The sequence below is a fragment of the Ambystoma mexicanum genome, chromosome 9 (assembly GCF_040938575.1).
Source record: "Ambystoma mexicanum isolate Mex_15411 chromosome 9, UKY_AmexF1_1, whole genome shotgun sequence".
Lineage (NCBI taxonomy): Eukaryota > Metazoa > Chordata > Amphibia > Caudata > Ambystomatidae > Ambystoma > Ambystoma mexicanum.
The window spans coordinates 386,034,151-386,054,999 of record NC_090931.1 but is presented as its reverse complement, the minus strand read 5'-3'; the positions used below and the strand labels follow the sequence as shown (position 1 = coordinate 386,054,999).

The 20,849-nt window shown below is 45.3% G+C and overlaps 1 protein-coding gene across 2 annotated transcripts in view; it reads left to right on the top strand.

Annotated features, from left to right (window-relative positions):
* Positions 1–18,831, top strand: part of KCTD7 (potassium channel tetramerization domain containing 7) — a 269,909-nt gene extending 251,078 nt beyond the window's left edge. For both annotated transcript variants that reach the window (XM_069614862.1, XM_069614861.1), the window contains exon 4: positions 14,103–18,831. In XM_069614862.1, coding sequence (XP_069470963.1) covers positions 14,103–14,479 — 377 coding nt within the window. In that variant the 3' untranslated portion in view covers positions 14,480–18,831. The remainder of the gene's footprint in view (positions 1–14,102) is intronic.
* The last annotated feature ends 2,018 nt before the right edge of the window (positions 18,832–20,849 follow it).

Here is a 20,849-nt window from a genome sequence, read left to right as displayed (position 1 = left end):
GGAGCGTATGGAACTCCTGTAGAGGTGATCTCTTTTCCAACGTAATTGTAGGCTTCTCCCTTCTCCGCTCTCAGCCTCCGGAGTTGCGCCCCCAGAGGCACAGCTTCCTACATCTGATATACACCGGGGTCTGGTGCTGTTTCACCTCTGCGTATCTTCCACTGCGTCTCTGGTGGCTGGTGCGTTCGACTGCCCCAGTGGCTACCCACTTTGTGGTGCCTGCAGCTTCCCCTCCTGCTCTCTGTTGCTTCATGGTAGTGGTATATATGTGCTCCCTGCCTTTGTGTGGGTAGTCGTATGGTTGCAAGGTGACCCATAATATTACCGGCCTGCTGTCTTGCCTGAGCCCCATCTGCTTCTGTCCAGGGGCCGTGAGCAGGCTGCCGTGCGGTTCTGCTTCCTCCCTTCTTCCCCTCTTCTTATCTCTCGGTCAGTCTTGACTCGTCGCATACGAGCGCCGGGGCTCCGCCGCTTCCTAGTGCGCATCTTGTGCTGGGTCTTGCCGGTCTCCGGTCTGCTTGTTTCGCCTGATCACTGTGTCTCAGGTTGTGTGGGTGGGCTCACCTTATGTGTTAAGGAACCTGGGCGGGGTGGCCTTGCCTTCCCTTCCCTTCACGGGCCGCCCACCCTCTTCCTGCCCACACCTCCTCCCCTGTGTCGGCCCCCCGCTCACCTGAAATCTTGCTCCCCGCTTGTCTTTCTCCCCGTCTGCTTCGCTGCGGTTCTTCGTGTCTGCTTCCTTCCTGTCACAGCTATCCGCTGCCTCTGCTCGCCCAGACTTTGCCAGCCGGCCTCCACTCGTGTTGCGCTCGGCAGCCCCTTATCTGCACTGGAAGCTGCCCCTCTCGCCGACTTTCTTCCGTGCACTTTCTCGTCAGCTGCCCTTCAGTGAGCCGGGTGGTGTGCGTCTGCCATTTTGCTTGCAGACGCACAGATTTCATGCAGCTCCTGCATGTCTGTTTCTCGCCTCGGTTTTCAGCTCGATCCTCCCCCGTTACTGCCAGCACCTTCCGAGACCTTTCTCTTGTGTTTCGCTTGTATTTATCAGGGCAGTTTAACTTACCTTGTTGCAGGATCTCGCTGGAGCTCCGAAGTACTGCTGCCTATCACATGGCCGCCAAGCCTCGCACCCATATTCAGTCTCAACTTGTAAAGGAAGCCTAGTGAAATTCACAAAACCCAGTCTAATTAATCATATAAAGTTATCATTTAAATATTCACAACATAGAGAACAGTATTACATGGCCCTACTCCAACTTTTTAAACCTTGGAGAAAATAAGGAGAATTATTAAGTGACCATGACCCATTTGAAGCTGGATTCAAAGCAAATGAAAGCAGTATAAAAAATGACAATTTCAAACAATACAAAGAAATGTTGGACAATGAACGCCAACAAGAGGAAGAAATGGAAGCTCAGCTAAATGAAGACACTCCTTAGGGCAGTCAACCTTCCCTTACAGGAAGACAAGAACCACTTGGAGAACCACTCATTCTAAATGATGCAGGAATAGCCATGACTGAGGTAGAAAATACCATGTATCAATATAAACAATCTGAGGAAGACTTGTTAGTGCTCAAATCACAGCTAAATGATGAACAAGTCACCATTTATCTAGAGGTCATTCAAGAAATTGAACATGCTTTTAAACATGAAAATAAAACCTGTAGCTGTAAAAATTATAAACCTCTGCTCCTGTATGTAAGTGGTGAAGCTGGTTCTGGTAAAACATTCTTAATTAAAATAATCATCAAATGTCTACAAAACTTAACAAACAACAACCTTTTTGGCTGCATTAACAGCCCCCACAGGTTTAGCTGCTTCAACATAGGAAGTGTACATTTACACCGACTACTCCTCCTCCCCGTAGAACACCAAAACAAATTAGAATATTACAAATTACCAGCAGAAGCTGCTACTGAATTACGCAGATTTCTGAAACAAATTAATGTGCTTTTGATAGATGAAGTAAGTATGGCTTCAAACCTCATGTTGGCTTTAATTCATCTCAGAATGCAAGAAGTCCTAAAAACCAACTACGAACAACTATTTGGAGAAAAACATGTTATTGTTTTCAGAGACCTCCTACAATTAACACCAGTAAAAGGTCAAATTATTTTCAAAACATTAGGGTGCAAACAATGCTGCAATATGCCTGGTATCATTGGAAATTGTAAATCTCTGGTAACATTGTCACTACAAATAACTAACTCAAAACATGTGTCAGTCTGCAGACCTCACCTATGCTAACATTTTAAAAAGCATTAGAACTGGTCTGCTTACTAAAGTTGCAAAATCCATCTTAAATAGTAGACTAATTCAAGAGCTATATGGACGAAACACATCTGCTCCTGATGTCATGGAACAATTAACTCAACAAAATCTAAAATGCATATCCTTAATGACATTGCTTGCCAGCTGTAGTCAATTCAATGAAACAATGTTGAAAAAAGAAATGCAACCGATACTGCATATCAGCTCCACAGACAAACTAGAAGTGCACGGCATGCCGCTTTCTATGTGTCAACAAGCAACAGCACAACTAAATAGCTTAGGAAAAAATATCTCCAATACAGTTGGATTGGAGAAAATATTGAATTTGTGTCTAAACTGCAGAGTAATTCTAAAACGTAATCTTGACGTAGAACAAGGTTTAATCAATGGAGAAATTGGTACAGTTATTGGCTTCCAAACATGTCCACGTGACAACAACATTCATTGGGTTGTAAAGGTTTTGCTTAAACCAAACACAAATAAAATAAAAAAATTAAAAACATTGTTTGTCAGCATTCACTTTGACAGACTTGCAGAAGTTAAATAAATTGGCCACACAATAGCACGTTTCCATCTTTTCAAAGACATGTACGTACAGGGAGAACAATTTTCTCTATCTCTTGCATATGCTGTCACTATTCACAAACCACAAGGTCTAACCCTAGACCAAGCATTGATTGACATTGGCACCACAGTCTTTAACCCCTTAACTGCTGAGCTTTAATCAAGTCTTTGCAAAAAGGACAAACATAGTCGTCCTTAACACTTAAGCGGTTAAAGAAGGTATGAGTTACGTAGTACTCTCACATCTGCGTAGACTCAGTGGTCTATTCCTAGTTAACTTTGATGCAAACAAAGTCAACGCTGACATTCCCTGCATCCTGGAATACAACAGGCTACGTGCACTATACACCCCCATCTAGATATGTACCCTGTACCTCAAAAAAGGAAATCTTTGAAAAGAGAACTAATACAAACAGAATCTATACCAGATCTCACAACAATACTGCTAAAGAAACAACAACCAACTCCTTCTGCATCAAAGAATACAACCACAAAACTGTCTAGTACAAGGTCAACTGCACGTCCATCAGGAAACCAAGACACAAATGCCTCTTCTACACAAAACTCGGCATGCCCATCAAACGATCCACAAACACTACTCTCTGGTCCATTTAAATTCACCAAGACAACTGGAGTAAATTGTTATGCTAATGTAACAATCAGTCTTCTTTTTCAATTTTCACCAATTGTTCACAACATTCACTTAAACGGCTCAGACCAGTTGTGTTTTCAAATGCTCGTCCTTTATAGAAATGCCACAAATAATACTGACAACACTGAGTTGTCATTAATCTTATTTAACCAGTGTTAATCATTGACGGCCAGGTGGCTTATACATGCCCTCTACACAGACCCAGCCGTTTCTTATAATGACTGACAGAGGAAGCCATGAACAAATTTTTGTTTTTACTCAATGACTGACAAATGCGACCCCATTTTCAGTATTACTAAAAGTACAGGATTTTGATCCCAAAAAGGAATTAGCTTAGGGCTAAGAAAGATGCATATTATTATTATATTCTAACAATTCCCCAAAGTCTTGGGTCGAAACTCAAAATGGCGACACTCCTGCGTGGCATCCAAAGATTAAGCTAGACAGCCCACTGTATGGCCCAGGGACACTTACGAACAGGCTCGCTGGCAGGGATACCAGCAAACGTCGAGAGTGATTGGTCCCACCACTCCAAGGGTTCAAAGCACCTTCATAGGTCATCTGAGATCAGGTGCGAAGCAGGGCTCGAACAGGACAACAGCGGGATTTGGGTGCCAGCCCTGTTCAAGTGTGTCTCAGGATCGTCCTTTCTTCTGCTCGGCTCCTCAAGATACTTGGCTCCTTCTTGAGATCGGTTCTAATCTGTTGCTGATGTGCTGGAATGAATGCAGGACCCTTCCTCATATACACAATCAGCCTAGTGCTCGCACCCAGACACTCTGTCACTAGTAGTGTGGATTGGGACCAGACAGTCCCTGCCCACTTCCTGGGTACCTACACACGTGACCTGCAGGGACCTGCGAAAGAAGCAGCTTTTGTGGGCAAGTGCATGGCCAAATAAGGAACTCTTGAAGGGCAGGAGGAAGGCCAAGGGACAAAATGGCCAAAGGAACAGACAAAAGACCGTGTGGCATGGCGACACTAGCTACAGTCAGGAGACAAACACTGTAAAGGTCACTGGCGTAACAGGGGCCCCCGCAGCCCCTGCGGTGCGGGGGGCCCTGCCAGCACATGTCCTAGGAGGGGGCCCCACTGGAGAAAAAAAATATTTTTCTTTTCAAAAAAATTCCTTTTTTTTTCTTTTTGAATTCAGTCTTCATTCATAAAGAAATTATTTCTGTAACAGAAATAATTTCTTTATGAAGGCAGAGTGACTACAAAAAGAAGGTTTCTTTTTGAAGTCCGAGGGCTCTGCCCTCCCCATGGCATGGAAGACGCTAGGCTCGAGGCCTCCATGTCATGGGGTGGGGGGAGCCCTATGACTTCAAAAAGAAATAGTTTATTTTTGAAGTCACTCTACCTTCACAAAGAAATTATTTCCGTTATGGTTTGGTCCTTAACGGAAATAATTTCTTTATGAAGTCAGAGGGCCTCATTACGGGTATAGCGGTAACCGTGCCGGTGCTACCGGCAGGTTGCCATCGGACCCGTAATGATTTACTGGTGCCCAACTTCCCGGTAACACCAGGAGATTACAACCCCGGCGGTCCGGGAAGTCAGGCGCCGGCAAATGGTAAGTCCCAATTTCCATAGAGGCCTATTGGACTCTATGGGAATGGGGACCACGGAAGCAGTGGCACCATTAATAACGGTGCCGGTGCTTCCATGAAAACTCTGCGGGTAGGGGCCATTCTGCAACTGCCCGCAGAGCTGTAATATGCCGGTTCGGAAACAACAGTGCCGGTAAGCTTACCGACAATGTTGTTTCCAGACTGGCATATTTGTAATGCGGCCCAATTTAATTTTGAAGTATTAGGGCTCCCCTTAACCCCATGAAGTTTGCGTGTGTGAGTATATGGTGAATGGGGGCACATTTAAATGTATGGGTGGGTGTGTGCCTGTATGGTGAAAGGGTGCACACTTAAATGTACAGGTGGCTGCCTGGGTGTGAATGTATGGTGAAAGGGTGCACACTTAAATGTATGGATGGCTGCCTGGGTGTGACTGCATGGTGAAATAATGCACACTTAAATGTATGGATGGCTGGGTGTGCATGTGTGTATATGGTGATTGGTGTGTGTGCGCTTGCGTTCAGGGGCGCAACAAAACCTACATTTCGTGGGGCTAACCCTTCAAATGTTGGGAGAGGCGCTAACTTCATGGGCAGTGGGGGAGGGTCAAACCTATTTGTTTGGGGGCATCTAATTCCTTTACTCATTTTAATGAGACTATTCTAGTGCAGCTTCAATGTTACAAGCAGTTAACTCTCTCCTTTAAGGTTGAAAGCACCCACTTATGGATTGCTGTCAGAATGAGTGGTCTCCTGTTCCCTCTCTACCCTTCCAATCACTCCCCTGGCATGCAAGTATTAAACCCACATCACGATTTCAATTGCATAAAACATTTGGCATTTGAAAGAAGGTACTAACAGTGAAATGCTTTTTATTGTATTAGCTGGGCTCTTGTTAACAGCGAAAACCCAAGTGTCATTTAACATCTGCGCCCTGTTCTGCCTGGCAACTGCTCTAAAAGTCAGCCAGGTCGAATCAACAAACATAGCCCAAAGTTTCAGGGGAGTGCTGAATCCCATTCAACTCAGTGGTGTTACACCAATACTTGTGTTTAATGTCTTGATTACTCATTACTCCTAGCCCTATTCTTCCTCGTCCCAGTGTGTATGAGAAAGTACTTGTGTATAAGGCACTCTGTACTGGTATGAGGTAGAGGTAAATGGAGGTAATGCCTGATTTAGCTACCTGTACTCTTAATTACTTCTAGTCCCACTCATCCTCATCCCAGTACTTACCTATGAGGCAAAGAACCTCATACGTAAACTCTGGGACAAGGAAAAGTGACATGGAGGTAATTCTGGGCCAAGGAGATGATTTTGGAGGTTGGGGTGGTAGGGAGAGCGGATGTGTGAGGGGGGGCAGGATTGTGCAACAAATCATAATGCTGTCTATGTGCAGGTTAAGCAGGCATGATATGTGGTATTAGTGGCTAGAGAGGCATTTTTGTGCAGCCAGTCTAGTCATTCCTCAGTTTGGTATGACTTTTTTTAACTGGACATTTCTGATAAAGCAGTCCTGCTAAGTGAATTACCTGGCTAGACTGCCATTTGGGTGCTGCCAGTCTAGCTGTTTCTTACTGCGGCATTGTATATTTTCCTTGGCATCTGTGATCAAATGATATGATATAAGTCATTTATAACGCGCCAGTACACAAGTGTTTCTAGGCGCGACAAGAAAAGGGAGGGAAGATAGAGGGAGGACAAGACAAGCGATCTTACTAAGCCTTGTGTCATTCAGATTGTGCAAGTGCGAGAAGTGCAAGGGGAAAGGGAGGGAGGAAGTGCGAGGGAGAGGGGAGGGAAAAACAGGGCAGCAATGCTCGGAGTAAGTGCAGGCAGGGCAGCGTGGCTCTGGGTATTGCAAGGTGAACAAGGGACTGTAGGGTTACAGTTACAGCCCCTAAGTGCTTGGTAGGCCCAGAGGCAGTGCAATGGTGACTGATCAAGAAAGTGTCTGGACTCAGTGAGACTCTGAGGGTAGCCAAGCAACTAATCGATACAGCGGACAGGTAGGTCAGGTAGGCCAGCAGGGGAGGGAGAGAGAGAAAGCAGAGGAGAAGAGGAATGTTTTGAGCTGCTTCCAGAACTTCAGGTGGTCCAGCTCAAGTTTGAGAGGGTCAGGGAGGCTATTCCAGAGGGAGGCACCTGCAGAGGAGAGAGATCTACCCCCACTCTCTGCCTGGAGAAGTGTTTAACCCTGAGAGAGTTGTAGGTAGCTGAGTGGAGGGCTTGAGAAAGAAGATATTTTGGAAGAGAGCGTTGGATGTAGTGCGGGCCCCAGGCCCAGAAAGCCTTGTGGACAATGCAAAGGGTGTTGAACTTGATCCTTGCAGCAACTGGGAGCCAGTGGAGATATTTCAGGGCTGGAGAGATAGGATCCCTGGGCTTGAGGCCAAGGATAAGTCTTGCAGTCCTGTTCTGGATTAGTTGCAGAGGGTGGAGAGTAGAGGAAGGCAGATTGAGAAAGAGGCTGTTGCAGTAGTCCAGCCTAGAGAGAACCAGGGCTCTGGAGACTGTGAGCTTCTGGGGGAAAGTGAGAAAGGGAAGAGTTCCTTTGAGGAGGATCAGCTGGTAGTGGGACTTATTGGCGACGTCCGAGATGTGAGGAGAGAAAGAGAAAGAAAGAGTGGATTCAAAGATGACACCAAGGTTGTTTGCCTGACAGGAAGGGTCCAAGGCGGGTAGCCAGAGTGAGAGAGGGAAAGCAGGGGCATGAGTACAAATGAGAAGGATCGCCATCTTACTGACATTAAGGCTGAGATCATTGGAGGCACACCAATCCTGAATTGTGGATAGACAGTCAGGAATGAGAGAGTAGAGGAGTCTGAGGGGAGCCTGAAGGAAAGCGGAGTGTCAGCCGCATAACACTGAAAGTTAGAGGAGAAGGTAGAGTTCAGGTGGGCCAAAGGGGCCAAGTAGAGGTTGAAAAACCATGGTGAGAGCATGGAGCGGAGAGAAAGGGACCAAGTTGGTCCTGGGAGTGGCTGTCCAAGAGGAAGGAGGTCAGCCACTCAAGGGCCTGATCCGTGATTCCCAGGTTCTCATGGAGTCGATTGATCAGGATGGCATGGTTGACCGTGTCAAAAACAGAGGAAAGATCAAGGAGGATGAGGACATAAGGAATGCTGGAATCAAGGTTAGAGAGCAGATCTTTACAGGTGTTCAGGAGAGCAGTTTCCGTGCCTCTGGCAGCTCTGAAGCCAGACTGAAGGTCATGGAGACGACCAACAGATTATGTGTGGAGAGTAAGTTGGGAGATGGCCAGCTTTTCCAACAGTTTGCCCAGGAAAGGGGTGATGGAGACTGGGCGATAGTTTGCTGGGCAGGCAGGATTGGCAGATGGCTTCTTGAGGAGTGGGTGCATAAAGGAGTGATTAAGGGGAGAGGGGAACATTCCAGTGGCAAAAGAGTGATCACAGAAATCAGCCAAGGCTGGAGCGAGGTTGTCAATATGGTCCTTGATGGTTTTGGAGGAGCAGGGGAGCACTTGTTTCGATTACACTTTCATAGATCGGACTTGTCTAGAAACCTTGTCAGGTGTTGTCAGAGAGAAAGAGGAGAAAGGAGGAAGAGAGGTAGAGATGGCAAAAGAGGGGCCGAGAGAGGAAGAGGGAGAGGAAGAGGAGATGAAGGACAGGAGTTTTAGCAGAGAAGTGAGATGACAGAGCCATACAGAGGGCCTGGGAGGGAACAGGAGAGGGAAAGACCGCAACAGGATTGACCAATTCCTTGCAGATTTTAAAGAGTTTGGCCATGTTGTTAGAGGCCACAGGCTTGAATGTGTGTTCTCTTCTTGATGAGTGTTAATACTTCGACTGGCATTTTGGTGCAACCAGTCTAGGTATGTCTAAATGTGGCCTGGCATGCTTTACTGTAATGATATTACGTGTCTACACTGGTCTACACTGTGGAGCCAGTTGGACATGTTTTCATTGTGGCATGGCATTTTTAATAGCAAAGTATTAATGTTCCTGTGCACTGTTGGTGATTTACATCGATTGGATTGGTGTTACCCAACAAAACAATTGCAAACTCTCTTTCTTTTTAGGAAATGTTTCTCAGAAAGTGTGCTGTATATTGCATTAAAACACATATTTATATCTTTCTCCAAGTGCAGTGTGTGGCATATCCCTTCAGCAGCACGTTCGTGCGTATTTCGCAAGCGTGATAAATAATCTATGCCGGCCCAGACTGTGGCGTGACCAGTGATTTGTTGCTGAGTTAGGGGGGGGCCCTCAGCATGGCTCGCAGGGGGCCCCCACATTTTGTGTTACGCCACTGGTAAAGGTGGTAGGGCTCAATAAAATGTTGCCAAAATACAATCACCAATAATTCCTTAGAGGGTGTCTAGGGTCGTAAAACACAATGTCCCCATTGTAAGGTACTTTGCGCAATAAAAAAAAATTACCAACAAGTTGCAACAAAGCCAAAAGACTAAGAGAAACTAAGTTTCTCTGTACTGACAGCCTGAAGGATATGTCCGCTGCCCCGTAACAATGAACTAAAGCCCAGTGGAGTGCAGCCCCACTGTAAAAAGCCAGATTAGGGTACAGAAACAAATGCAAAAACTTTGGAGGTCCATGGACTATGGAGAAAAAGTTGCTTCTAGAGAAATCTTTTCTAACAGTATTGTGTGTGTACAGTGGAAATACTGGCATATATTGTGGGCACAGGCGTCATGAAATCGTTGTCAAGGGGTCCTGTGCTCTGCTGGTGACATGGAATCTATTGGAATTTTTAATGCATACGGCACTGAATCAATAGTATGAACCTTTTATCCATTTTTTTTGTTAAAATGTCATATGTCAACTCATTATTTAAAAAAAAATAATTCTTGCAGGTACTCACCAGACCCACACAACATTATTTTAGGGGTACCTCAATAGGCACGATTCTAGCACTAATTCTAGGAAAATATGAATGCCCTTCCACTGGAAGTGTTGCCTCTCTTCTTGAATCATTTAGAATGCAGGTGCACCCTCAGGAACCTTCTGCCCCTCATGGCAGAAAAAGCAGCATCTGCCACTGTGTAGGTATGTCGTGACAGTGTCAGTTGCGTACATTCTGAGACAGTGCTGTTGGTAGAATGAGCAGCTGAAACCTATCCATCAGACTCCTCACACATTCAAACTGTAGAAACAGATAGCAGGCTGGTGCTGAAAAAGAGTCAAGCTTCCCATGTACCCTCACTCTTGTACCCTTACGTGCTGTCTCACACATATGCTCAAACCTCCTGGCTGTGGCATGGAAAACAGTGGGGCCATGTGATGAGGTTGTGCAGTAGGCTTCACACTGCTGTTCTCACACTCATTCACACTTCCTCACATTCTCATTGATATGCCCATCCTCACAGTCATTTATCCATGCCCGCATGCGTGTTGAAAACGTTCATGCATATCACACTTATACATGTATTCCTTTACATATGCTCACACTATCACACACCCTTAAAACTTAATTCATCCATCTTCAAAATCATGTGTTCATCCCTCCAGCATCATGCCCTTATCCATTCATCAGTCGCAATAATTCACTCACACATCCTCCCTCGGTATCATGCATATATCAATCCTTACATTTGTATTCATTCCTCAACTCCCTCCTGCACCTCTCCTCAGCACTTGGTTTGCTTTCCTGTGAGTGTGTGTGTGTGTGTGTGTGTGTGTGTGTGTATGTGTATGTATGTGTGTGTGTGTGTGTAAATGTCAGTTCAACAAAAGATATACATCCAACTAAAGTTCCAAATGGATAATGTTCACAGTTCCAGGGGGAATGGCTCCCTTCCCTAGAATTCTCTCCAACGAAACAAAAAGTTCAAAGAATAACCATGTTTTTTCGTGTCCAAAAGGCTAGCTCCTTCCACTTGTGTTGTGATTCGCTCCAGGGGAAATGGCTCCCTTCCCAAGGCCTTTTTCTACATTTAATACAATTAGAATGGTAAGGGCATCTCCCTTTGGATTCTCCTTCCAAGATAGCACACATTGGGTGTGGGTCCCAGACTCGCAAAACACCTGGTATACTCTCCTGCCAGGTTCTCTTGAACAGTTCCTTTACACAATTTTGGGTGCAAATCTCAGATCGCTCTTCGTCTGGTATACCCTCCTGCCAGGGCTTTATGTTGCAATCTCTCTTTCTCATTCAGTACAAGGGGCCATGGGTCTTCCCTAAATTACTGTATGGAAAAGTACTGTGATGATGAAGATGACAATGATTCCAATGAGGATTACTCTCTACCCCACTCTTGGCAACCAATTCACTCTTTCAGGGTCTCTTTGCCTCAGTTGTGGCGTCCTCTTCTCCCCTCTGGGTTCACCAACAACATGTGCCTTCTCTCACTCCAATCGTACACATTCGGGTACTCATCTCGATGTCTGCTGGACTCAAGCAGCTTTCTCCAGTCAGCGGCATGCAGCGTTCTCGCTCTTTGCATCAGATTGAAGCCCGCCCTGGCTTCCAGTTCCCGTCGCAACTTCCTTCTTTTTCTATTTCTTCTGCCTGTTTCAGGGACAACCGACACTGCTTCCCTATGCGGCCGATCCAGAGCTCACCTCTGCACTTCTCTCACAGGCAGTGTTCTGCAGCCACGGCTCTCTGTCCCGTCTGCTTCCTGATCCCCCCTGAACAGCCAGGAGTGCTTGGGTCGGCTCCCTTTCTCACCGCCCCCACTCACCTGCCTTCGAGGTTCACTCCCGGATTAGGACACGTATGATCTGAAATTCACCATCCGTCTTTTGACGGTATCCAAACCGACGCTTGGAAAAGGCAGGTCTCTCTATTTTCTTGCAGCAGCCGATTTAAACTCCCACCTCCAGGCTGGAACGTGTCTTGGACCAATCACATTCTTCACAACACTAGATTGCCCATTATGTTTCACACTCTTGCTCATCGCAGTCTTCTTTCCCGTCTAAGTAGATGTTGTTTCACAAGGTTTAAAATGTTCATGAGTTCTGTCAGCAGCTTTTACAAGATGTTGAGTGGGGTTGGCACAATACGGCATTAATGCATGGGAATGGAGGGGATATACCTAAAGGGAAGGTGGGGATACCATATCTCATCTGATGATGCCTGTCCACCTCTCTGAGGATCGCCTCCCCTCATGTGATCCTCACTTGGAAAGCCACCCTCAGGGTCAGGATCAGGTAGTAGCTTCTGTCCCCATGCCATAAGAGGAGACGCTACCTCCAGGAGAGGAGTGATGACATCATCAGATTCCTCACAGCATATACTCAGAAAAGAATGTCACCACACAATAGCAAGCCCCTAACGGCTTGATTAATTATTACTCACAGGAAGCTCTCTCTTATTTCTTTGGAACATTTTAGCTGATGACACTACCTTTTCTGTAAAACATAATAATTATTTGCAACAGTATGATGTTTTTCATTGCTGCTGCAGCATTGCAGTCAGCAAAGGCTCTTGTGTAATAGAAGGCAGCATGCACAGGCTGCAGATGTAAAACAACAAATATGCGATCTGAACTAGTCCCTAGTGGTGCCCCAATCAACTTGGTGGGCCCTAGGCATAGGCCTAGTGTGTCTACTGGATATTCTGCATCTGCTTCTTAGCTCCAAGGAGAGTGCCATATATATCAAAAGTTCTTTTTGCCCTATTGCTGGTTAGTTTCGATGGCAATTTACTCATATAAAAGCTGTAACACTTTATGTGAATGGTAAATGCCCCAGGTGGACGCTAGTGCACCAAATCAATGCATAAAGACCTTATCAGAATGCAGAAGGTTGTGTTAAGATGGGTGAATGGGCCAGGTCCCCCAAGGGCTAAATACTGGGTACTACGTCCTCCAGTTTACAAGGGCCTCAGTATTCGGTTAGCAATAACAAAAAAGCAGGCAATATTTCAAATACCAACTGTTTTTGACTACCTTTCAGATTAGAACAGATCCAATGTTTACTGATACGCTATGCCTAGGAATACCGCATTAGTAAATACTGCATGATTATGGGTGCAATATCCACAAGTGATTCAGTCCCAATGCTGGAGGTAAAATGTAAATTCCCCAGATCACACAGCTTTTTTGTCCTTTAAGTGAATTTAAGAGACAAAGATCTACGGGGGGGGGGGCACCAAAGGGAAAGAAAAGCGGGCAGCTCAGATTCCAACCTTGTCACCCCCTTTGCTATATAATACTCTGAAGGGTAAATACGGAGTCCACTGCACATCAACATGATACACTTGTGGTATTATTTGCTACTGTGCACAATTCAGCTCCATCCACCAAACAAGGATGAACATGGATTTGAAAGAATAGACTAACACTGGAACATGCAGGTTTTCAGAAATACCTCATGTAGATTTCCTGAAAATATGCATCCATTATGTCCTACCGCAGTAGTGCCATAATCAGGGAGCAGCCTCATGTCATCACATGCAGCAATGGTAGTTACTGCACGCAGTAATCTTGGGTCAAAATCCGCCAAATCTAGAATGAGCTGCTAAGACTCAGAGGTCTGCAACCTTTGGCTCTCCAGATGTTTAGTACTACACTTCGCATCATGCATAGCCAGCATATTCAATGGTGAGTTATCATGGGAGTTGCAGTCCCAAACATCTGGAGAGCCAAAGGTTGCAAACCCTTTTGCTAAAGCTGTCATAATAGGGATTAGCATTACCCAATCCAGTCGTAGCCATGTCCTTTATTGGCAGCCTTAGACTTTCATGCGCAATCCCCCAGGGCAAGGAGTTTGTGATTGGCTTATGGCTATGATGTGGGTGTGGCTTGTGATTGAAAGTTTGGGTCATGTTTAAAGGAGGTGGAAAGAGTTTGGATCAGGGTTAAGGTAATGCCTAGGTTCATGGTTAGAATTCGACTAACAGTTCAGCATTTTGAAACAATGTTTGTCTTTGGAATTTATTGTCCACGCTTTGTGCATCATTATGCTTACAAGTAATAGTAACATATCCCAGTTAAGTGTAAATCTGTGTTTTTTAACATGTCCTTCAGATTTCACATGGTGGTGCACCACCTGAATGCAATATATGACTTGCCTCACGTTTATATTTGTTTGTTGTCTTGTTGTTTTTCTAGAACATTTGGAGCGCATCATTGATATAGCCAAGTTGAGAGCCATGCAGAGGAAGGCCCGCTTCGCCAAGCTGAAGATCTGCGTTTTCAAGGAAGAAATGCCGGTTACGCCATATGAGTGCCCACCTTTTAACCCGCTGCGCTTTGAAAGGAGCGAGAACGAGGCCAAGCTCTTTGAGCATCACTGTGACGTGGATGTGTCCTTTGGGCCGTGGGACGCCGTGGCAGATGTCTATGACCTCTTGCACTGCATTGTAACGGACCTGTCGGACAGGGGGATCATTGTGGAGCATCAGTGCATCGGGGTGTGCGACAAGCATCTCATCAACCATTACTATTGCAAGCGCCCCATCTATGAATTCAAGATCACCTGGTGGTGAGCGAAAACCTATTGCACAAGGTACTGCCACTCAGAAACTCCAAGGTTTAGCCTTGCGGGCCGTCTGGGCATTGCAAAACAGCTGCCGTGCAGTAGAGCTGCACAGAGTTGGAATCTTTGGGACTGGTGTAAAGATTCAGGGCAAAATGCAAGCTGTGAATGAGGCAACTAGTAGCATGTGAGTTATGGCCGAGTTTAGACAAGTTACTTATGTAGTAATTCTTGCATTCAAACTACTCAACAGCGACAGCGAATGCTGAATTGCCTTTGACTATTGACTATACAAGGTTAATACTACACATACTCCAAGGGTCTGATGTCCCTAAAACGCCAATGTGGTGTCATCTTAGGCGTCTAAAGCCTACCTTCCATTGTAGCTCCTCTTTGTGTATATATTTTGCTTCATTTTGAAGGTGATGCCTGGCATCCAAACTTACCTATCCATGGTGCCTCAAGGGGGTCTATGCAGATTTACAAGTTGAGCAGGTGGTCGTGGTCTTGTATGATGTATAAATACAGTGTTAGAGTACACTGAATATTTTTTTGCAGAGCTAGAGTGATTGAGCACTGAACGATTTGTTGGAGAGCTTGACTGATCGAGTACTGACCCAATCATTTTAGAGCTTGACTGATAGAGCACAGAGCTAGTCATTCGATGGCTTGACTGATAGAGCAGTGAACCAATGGTTGCAGTGCTTAAGTGATAGAGCACTCGGCCAACCGTTTGGGGGCTGGACTTAGAGAGCACAGAGGCAATCATTTGAGAGCTTGGCTTATAGACCACTGATGTAATCATTGGGGAGATTGACAATTTGCACTTTCCTAACCATTCCAAATATGTATATCGTCTTGGGAAGGAAACCTAATTTGGCAAGTAGACAATTTAAAAATAGCTATTTGTGAGTGGTCTTCACTAGCCAGACTAGCCACACTACAGATTGCTCCTCGGGATCAGATTTATTTTTGATTGGTAATATTGGCCACCAGCCAAACAGGGCATAAAACAAAAGTAGTATGTTGACCTAGCGCCTAGGAATTACATCTGGACTAGTAGGACCATAATCCAGTTCAGTCTTGAATGCATTGTGCAGTGTTGGCCCTTCAACCCTTTCACACAGGATATGCAGCTGTTGCTCCTTGCACCTCAGTGATATTCATTGGGAGGTATTCTCTTTGCTAGGTGGGCTCTGAAAAGGAAGACTGGTACTTTGGAAGCAATTGAGCCTAATTACAAATTTGGTGGCACAGAACTACTGCTACTTTACCAGCACTTTCCCACTCAGTTGAATTGCTGCCGGACTTGTAACATGTTACCGTCACCTAGCTTCCCGGTGCCACTGGGACATTACAAGTGCCGGTGCCTGAGAAGCTAGGTGCTGGAAATTGTTAGTCCCCATTCCAGTGGAGTACCATAGGACTCCATGGAAATGGGTTCACAGAAGCACTGGCACTGTTACTAACGGTGCCAGTGCTTCCGTGATGAGTGGGGCTGCTGTGCCCGGCAGGGTCAGACCTGTCTGGTGCAGCGGACCCAGCAGGCAGACTCGGAGTGGCAGTCCAGAAACAAGGGTGCCAGTAAGCTTACCGGCACCCTTGTTTCCAGACCGCCAAACTCATAATGAGGCCCATTGAGTTTAATTACCGCCAAACTCGTAATGTGGCCCATTGGCCTTCTGGTACCATTATCTTGACCCTCAAACAAACTAGAATCCTAGAGAAACAGTAACTGAACAATGTCTGGTTTTAAGCAGCAACCTCAGGCCCCTCTGTGTTGCAAGCAGTCATAACTATTTTGGGCAACTGATATTCTGAAGCCCAGAATTTACCCTGTATCTTCCATCCATGACTCACCCATAGATTCAAGCTATCTATATAACTCACATCCAGAACATCTCCACATAGTTCCTTTTGTAGAGGTTCAACCATGGACTGACTTGGTTCCTTCTCTGACAAGTTCTTGACCGCTAATGGGGACATCTCAAGCCTATTTATGCAGCAGGCACCACAGGCCTCTTGGACATGCACGCTCAATTTTTCCCCCAAATCGCTTTCAGGTCTCCAGCATCCATAAACGGCAAATTTGTGTAAGAACCATGTATACCTGTGGCCCATACCTCTCTCTCATAACACAGACAGATCCTACCTATCATATTTGTTCATAAGACAAATATGAATTGAGATACCTATATAGCTCACTGCATCAAAAATGATATCCCAGTGACAATGATAATTATTTGTATCTCACTCAATGGTACTCATTTGATCAATATTAAAAGGCTGAGAGATGAGTGACCCTGGGTACAGACAGATCTCTGCGCAGGTTGCATCAGTCCAGCAAACTATCTCTCATAGATATGACAGGCTTTCCTAGTAGTAGGTCATTTTACTCAAATGTAGCAGAAAAGGCAAAGATTTGCCTCTCCCTACCGTGGACCAGCCACCGTGTCAATTACCCCAATCTACTGGAAGTAACTCTTGGGTGACTAAATACTCGTATCTGAACAGTAACTTTGCTCCTTATTGCATTCCAGTGTAGAGTAAGAAATAGAATGTTTGTGGGTCATTGCAAGTTTATCTGTTGAGAGAAGGGACTTGTGCATGCCTAATCCCGAGACATTGCCTCCAGGAATGCCTGCTTATTAGACAATACATGACAGTGCAATGCTACATGAGGGCAATAGTTCAATTTTAAAAATGCACAAATGCAAAAAAATGAGAAATTCCTTTAAAAAACAGGGTGATTGGAATCATCAAAGAGGGGGCCAGCACGCAGCAATGCAAATCATTGAAAAATAATGTTATGTAGGGATGCCTCAGTGACATGAAATTGATTTAAAGACTGAAAAGAGTTTACATTTGTGCAGCTTGTTTTTGATATGCAGATGCTGAGTACACTATTAACGCTTACTAGGCAGTGTCGAACTGACAACTGTGCACAAATAAATTCAAGAACGCTGTGTTTGATATAAGTGTGGACAGTGTGTCCGTCTCGTGTGGGTAAAGCTGAAATCTAAGCAAAGAACTGGCATAACCCCTGACCACAGCAGCCGGTACCCATTTATCTGACAAGTAGTACAATGGGGTACCAAAATTGTCAATGTTAAATTTGACAGGTGCCCTGTATACCATTTCCAGTCTAAGCTCCGCCCTTTTCATATCAATTTGATATAATGTTAACATTCATTTTGTATACAAAAGATCACACGTTTTTTTCTTTTTTATATAAAATGTATATAAAAATATAAAATTAATATTTTTTATAAATTATATAAACATGGATATAAAATGAATATATTTTTAACATAAATTATATAAAATGTAATGCTAAATTTTGATATAGAATTAATATATTTTTTATATAAATTTGCCATCATTTAATATGCTTGAAAGCATTGTCTGTCTTTCCATCAGTAGAGGCGTTGAGCAATCATTTTTCACCAACAGTGGCGCACCTGTCACATGCAGAGGTTTGTGCAATGTCTGTGGCCCTCATTACGACCCTGGCGGAAAGGGGTTTACGCCGGCGTAAACCATGGCGCCCCTTTCCGCCTGAGTACGAGTTCCCGTAGTGCCATGGTGATTTTTACGCCTGCTTTTTGCAGGCGGAAAAATCCATGGCGCTACGGGACTTGTTGTTAATTACGCCACCGTAATTTACGGTGGCGTAATTAACGCCTTCCCCACTCCCATTATACCCTATGGGGCAAAAATGGGAATGGGGAAGGGTAAATGGGGATTGGGGACTTACCGCCCCGCCAAGGTCGGAATGGGGCGGTAAGTCCGCCAACCACCATGGCGGAGTTGGCATCTTAGCGCCATGGACCATGGTGCAAATTGCAGCATGGTTCTCTGCCAGGGTCGTAATGAGGGCCACAGTGTCATGAGCGCTTTGGAACTTAACTCGCACGGGTGGGACGCTGTTACCGCAAGATTGTGGTGGCAAATGACGCTAGATACACTGTTGAAGGCATGCAGCTGTATGTGATGCATTATAGAAAACCCATTTACAATATATTGCTATGAGTTCTGGAGTGGGTGCCCTTATTGAGAAACAGTGAGAGGGCTGCCCATTCCCCAGTCTACTCAACAAATTCACCCAGCCGGTCATTTTAAAATGCTGTGTGGACTTTTCATATTTACTAAATGTTAACCGCCCCATGCAAAATGTGCACTTGCTGCACAAATTATTTAAAAATGTTCTGCCGCAAGTATTGCAAGATGACGACGTTGTACATATTTCAGTTTCATAATGCAAATCCTTCCAGTTTAGCATGATGCAGTTCACCGCTCAACAGTCTTTTGTTCTCCATTAATTGGAAAGGGCTAAACGGCCGATAAAATAAAGTAAATGTCGCTTCCCAGTGTCTGTAGTTGTGGGCCGCACAAAAATATGCAAAGGATGTTGTTTTTTAACACTGCGGGAATTGAATTTGGGAGGCCGCAGATCGCGGGTCATGGCAATGCTTAGCAATCCATGCCACACCTATACACCTCCATGTTCAGACATCTAGCACAGTGAATTCTCGTTTTCAAGCATTTTGAGTATCGCCGGATTCCAGTGGCCCTCGGCGAATCACAGAATCTCAGCTATGATGCATGCGCCCAGCCTCAGTTGGCCCCCCGTGCAAAACCAAATAAACCATTCTGCTTTAACAATTGGTTACCCTCTCCAATTACTAATGGTTATGTACAGAGGAGTTGCTAGGTCTGGAAAAGACCCGGGGCTACGCTGATGTTGGAACTGTTGGGACTGGGGGCTAGCTAGTCTTTTGGCTGTAGCTCCTGAGATTCTATCCGGGGCTACAAACAAAAGATCAGGGGCTATAGCCCCCTAAGCCCCCCCCCCAGCAACGCCCCTTGTTATGCACATAAACATTCCCATCCATTGACACACTCACCACATCGTCAGTGTCTGACAGCCGTGCAATCCAACAAATGGCCTCCAAGGGCAAACATGTATCCACAGTATCAGAATCTGCTGCTTGCCGTTTGGCCCCACCCAAATACAGAGTGTCTGCTGGTTGCCCAAGCCCATTAGAGTTCACGGTGTGTCTAAAATACAAACAAAATATATTATCAGATAAGGGCATATTTTACACAGCACCAATCACCATATTGTGATATTAAGATACATTGGTAAAATACATTTTATTTTCAAACATGAACAGATACTGTGTTACGGTTCACCTTGCCCAATGGTAAAACATAAATTATCGACATTTCAAGCAGTTTGCGTGAAAGAACCCTGACTACACTGCTTAGCCAAAATGTGTGATCTTTGATCTGCTTCAACAATATGGCTTTAAAGGCTGTATAAAACTTCCCATCCACTGTGTATCACACACAACATACCTTTAAATGCTGTAATGAATCATCCGACATATGGCAGTCCCATCACTGCCCCCAGCAAGACACTGCTTCACACTTAAAAACTGTGGCGGCCACCATCACAGCTTGTAGCACCAGTTAAGGGTGTCAATATCACGATCTACAGCGTTCCATGATTGTTGCCTTGCTAACGACTGTGCCCCAGATGCATATCCTCATAACAAAACAATGGGCGCTGTCACGGTCACTTGCACCCCCCTTCTACGTGTCCATTTGTCGAGACATTCCCAAAGCACCTTTTACCGAGGTCCATCAAAGAACCATTAAACAACCAGAAAAAACACTCTCTGTTGTGCAGGGGCCTCCATGATCCCATTGACCCATGCTGGGCACCACAATCCAACAATGCCCCACTGCTGCATCTGAAGAACAACTGCACAGCATTGGGGCCCCCATTGGGGCCCCTGCCCCTCCTTTGACCTTGCTGGGGGCCACAATCCATGAATGCTCCATTGCTGCATCTGAAGAACAACTCCACCGCATAGGAGTCCCCATTATCCCATCAACCATAGCTGGGGTCCATAATCCAGCCATGCCTGTTGCTGCCTCTGAAGTACAACTGTGTTGCATTGGGACCCCATCCACTCAGTCGGCCCTTGCTACGGGTCACACACCAACCACACCCCTTGATAAGTCTAAAGAACATTCAATCCCATCCTCAGGCTCCCAAAACTTCTGGGCCTGTTGAAAACAGATGCACAAATCTCCATAAATCCATCTGCTGCCGGCTGCTGGGGTCCACAGTCCATTTCCTCAGGGTCGGCCTGCTGTGCCATCCAGCTGTTGGAATATATGGTCACTCTAAATAAAAAAAATATAGAATCAGAACAGAATCAAAAAATAGTCCATAGGCGCCCCTCTTCGAGAACAAACACGGCCCATTGACCTGTTCTATGGGAAGGTACCCACTCGAGAGTCCGCAGCCACACTTATCCTCACTGTACCTTTCACAGATGGGAAATATCCATTTGCACATCAGTCTT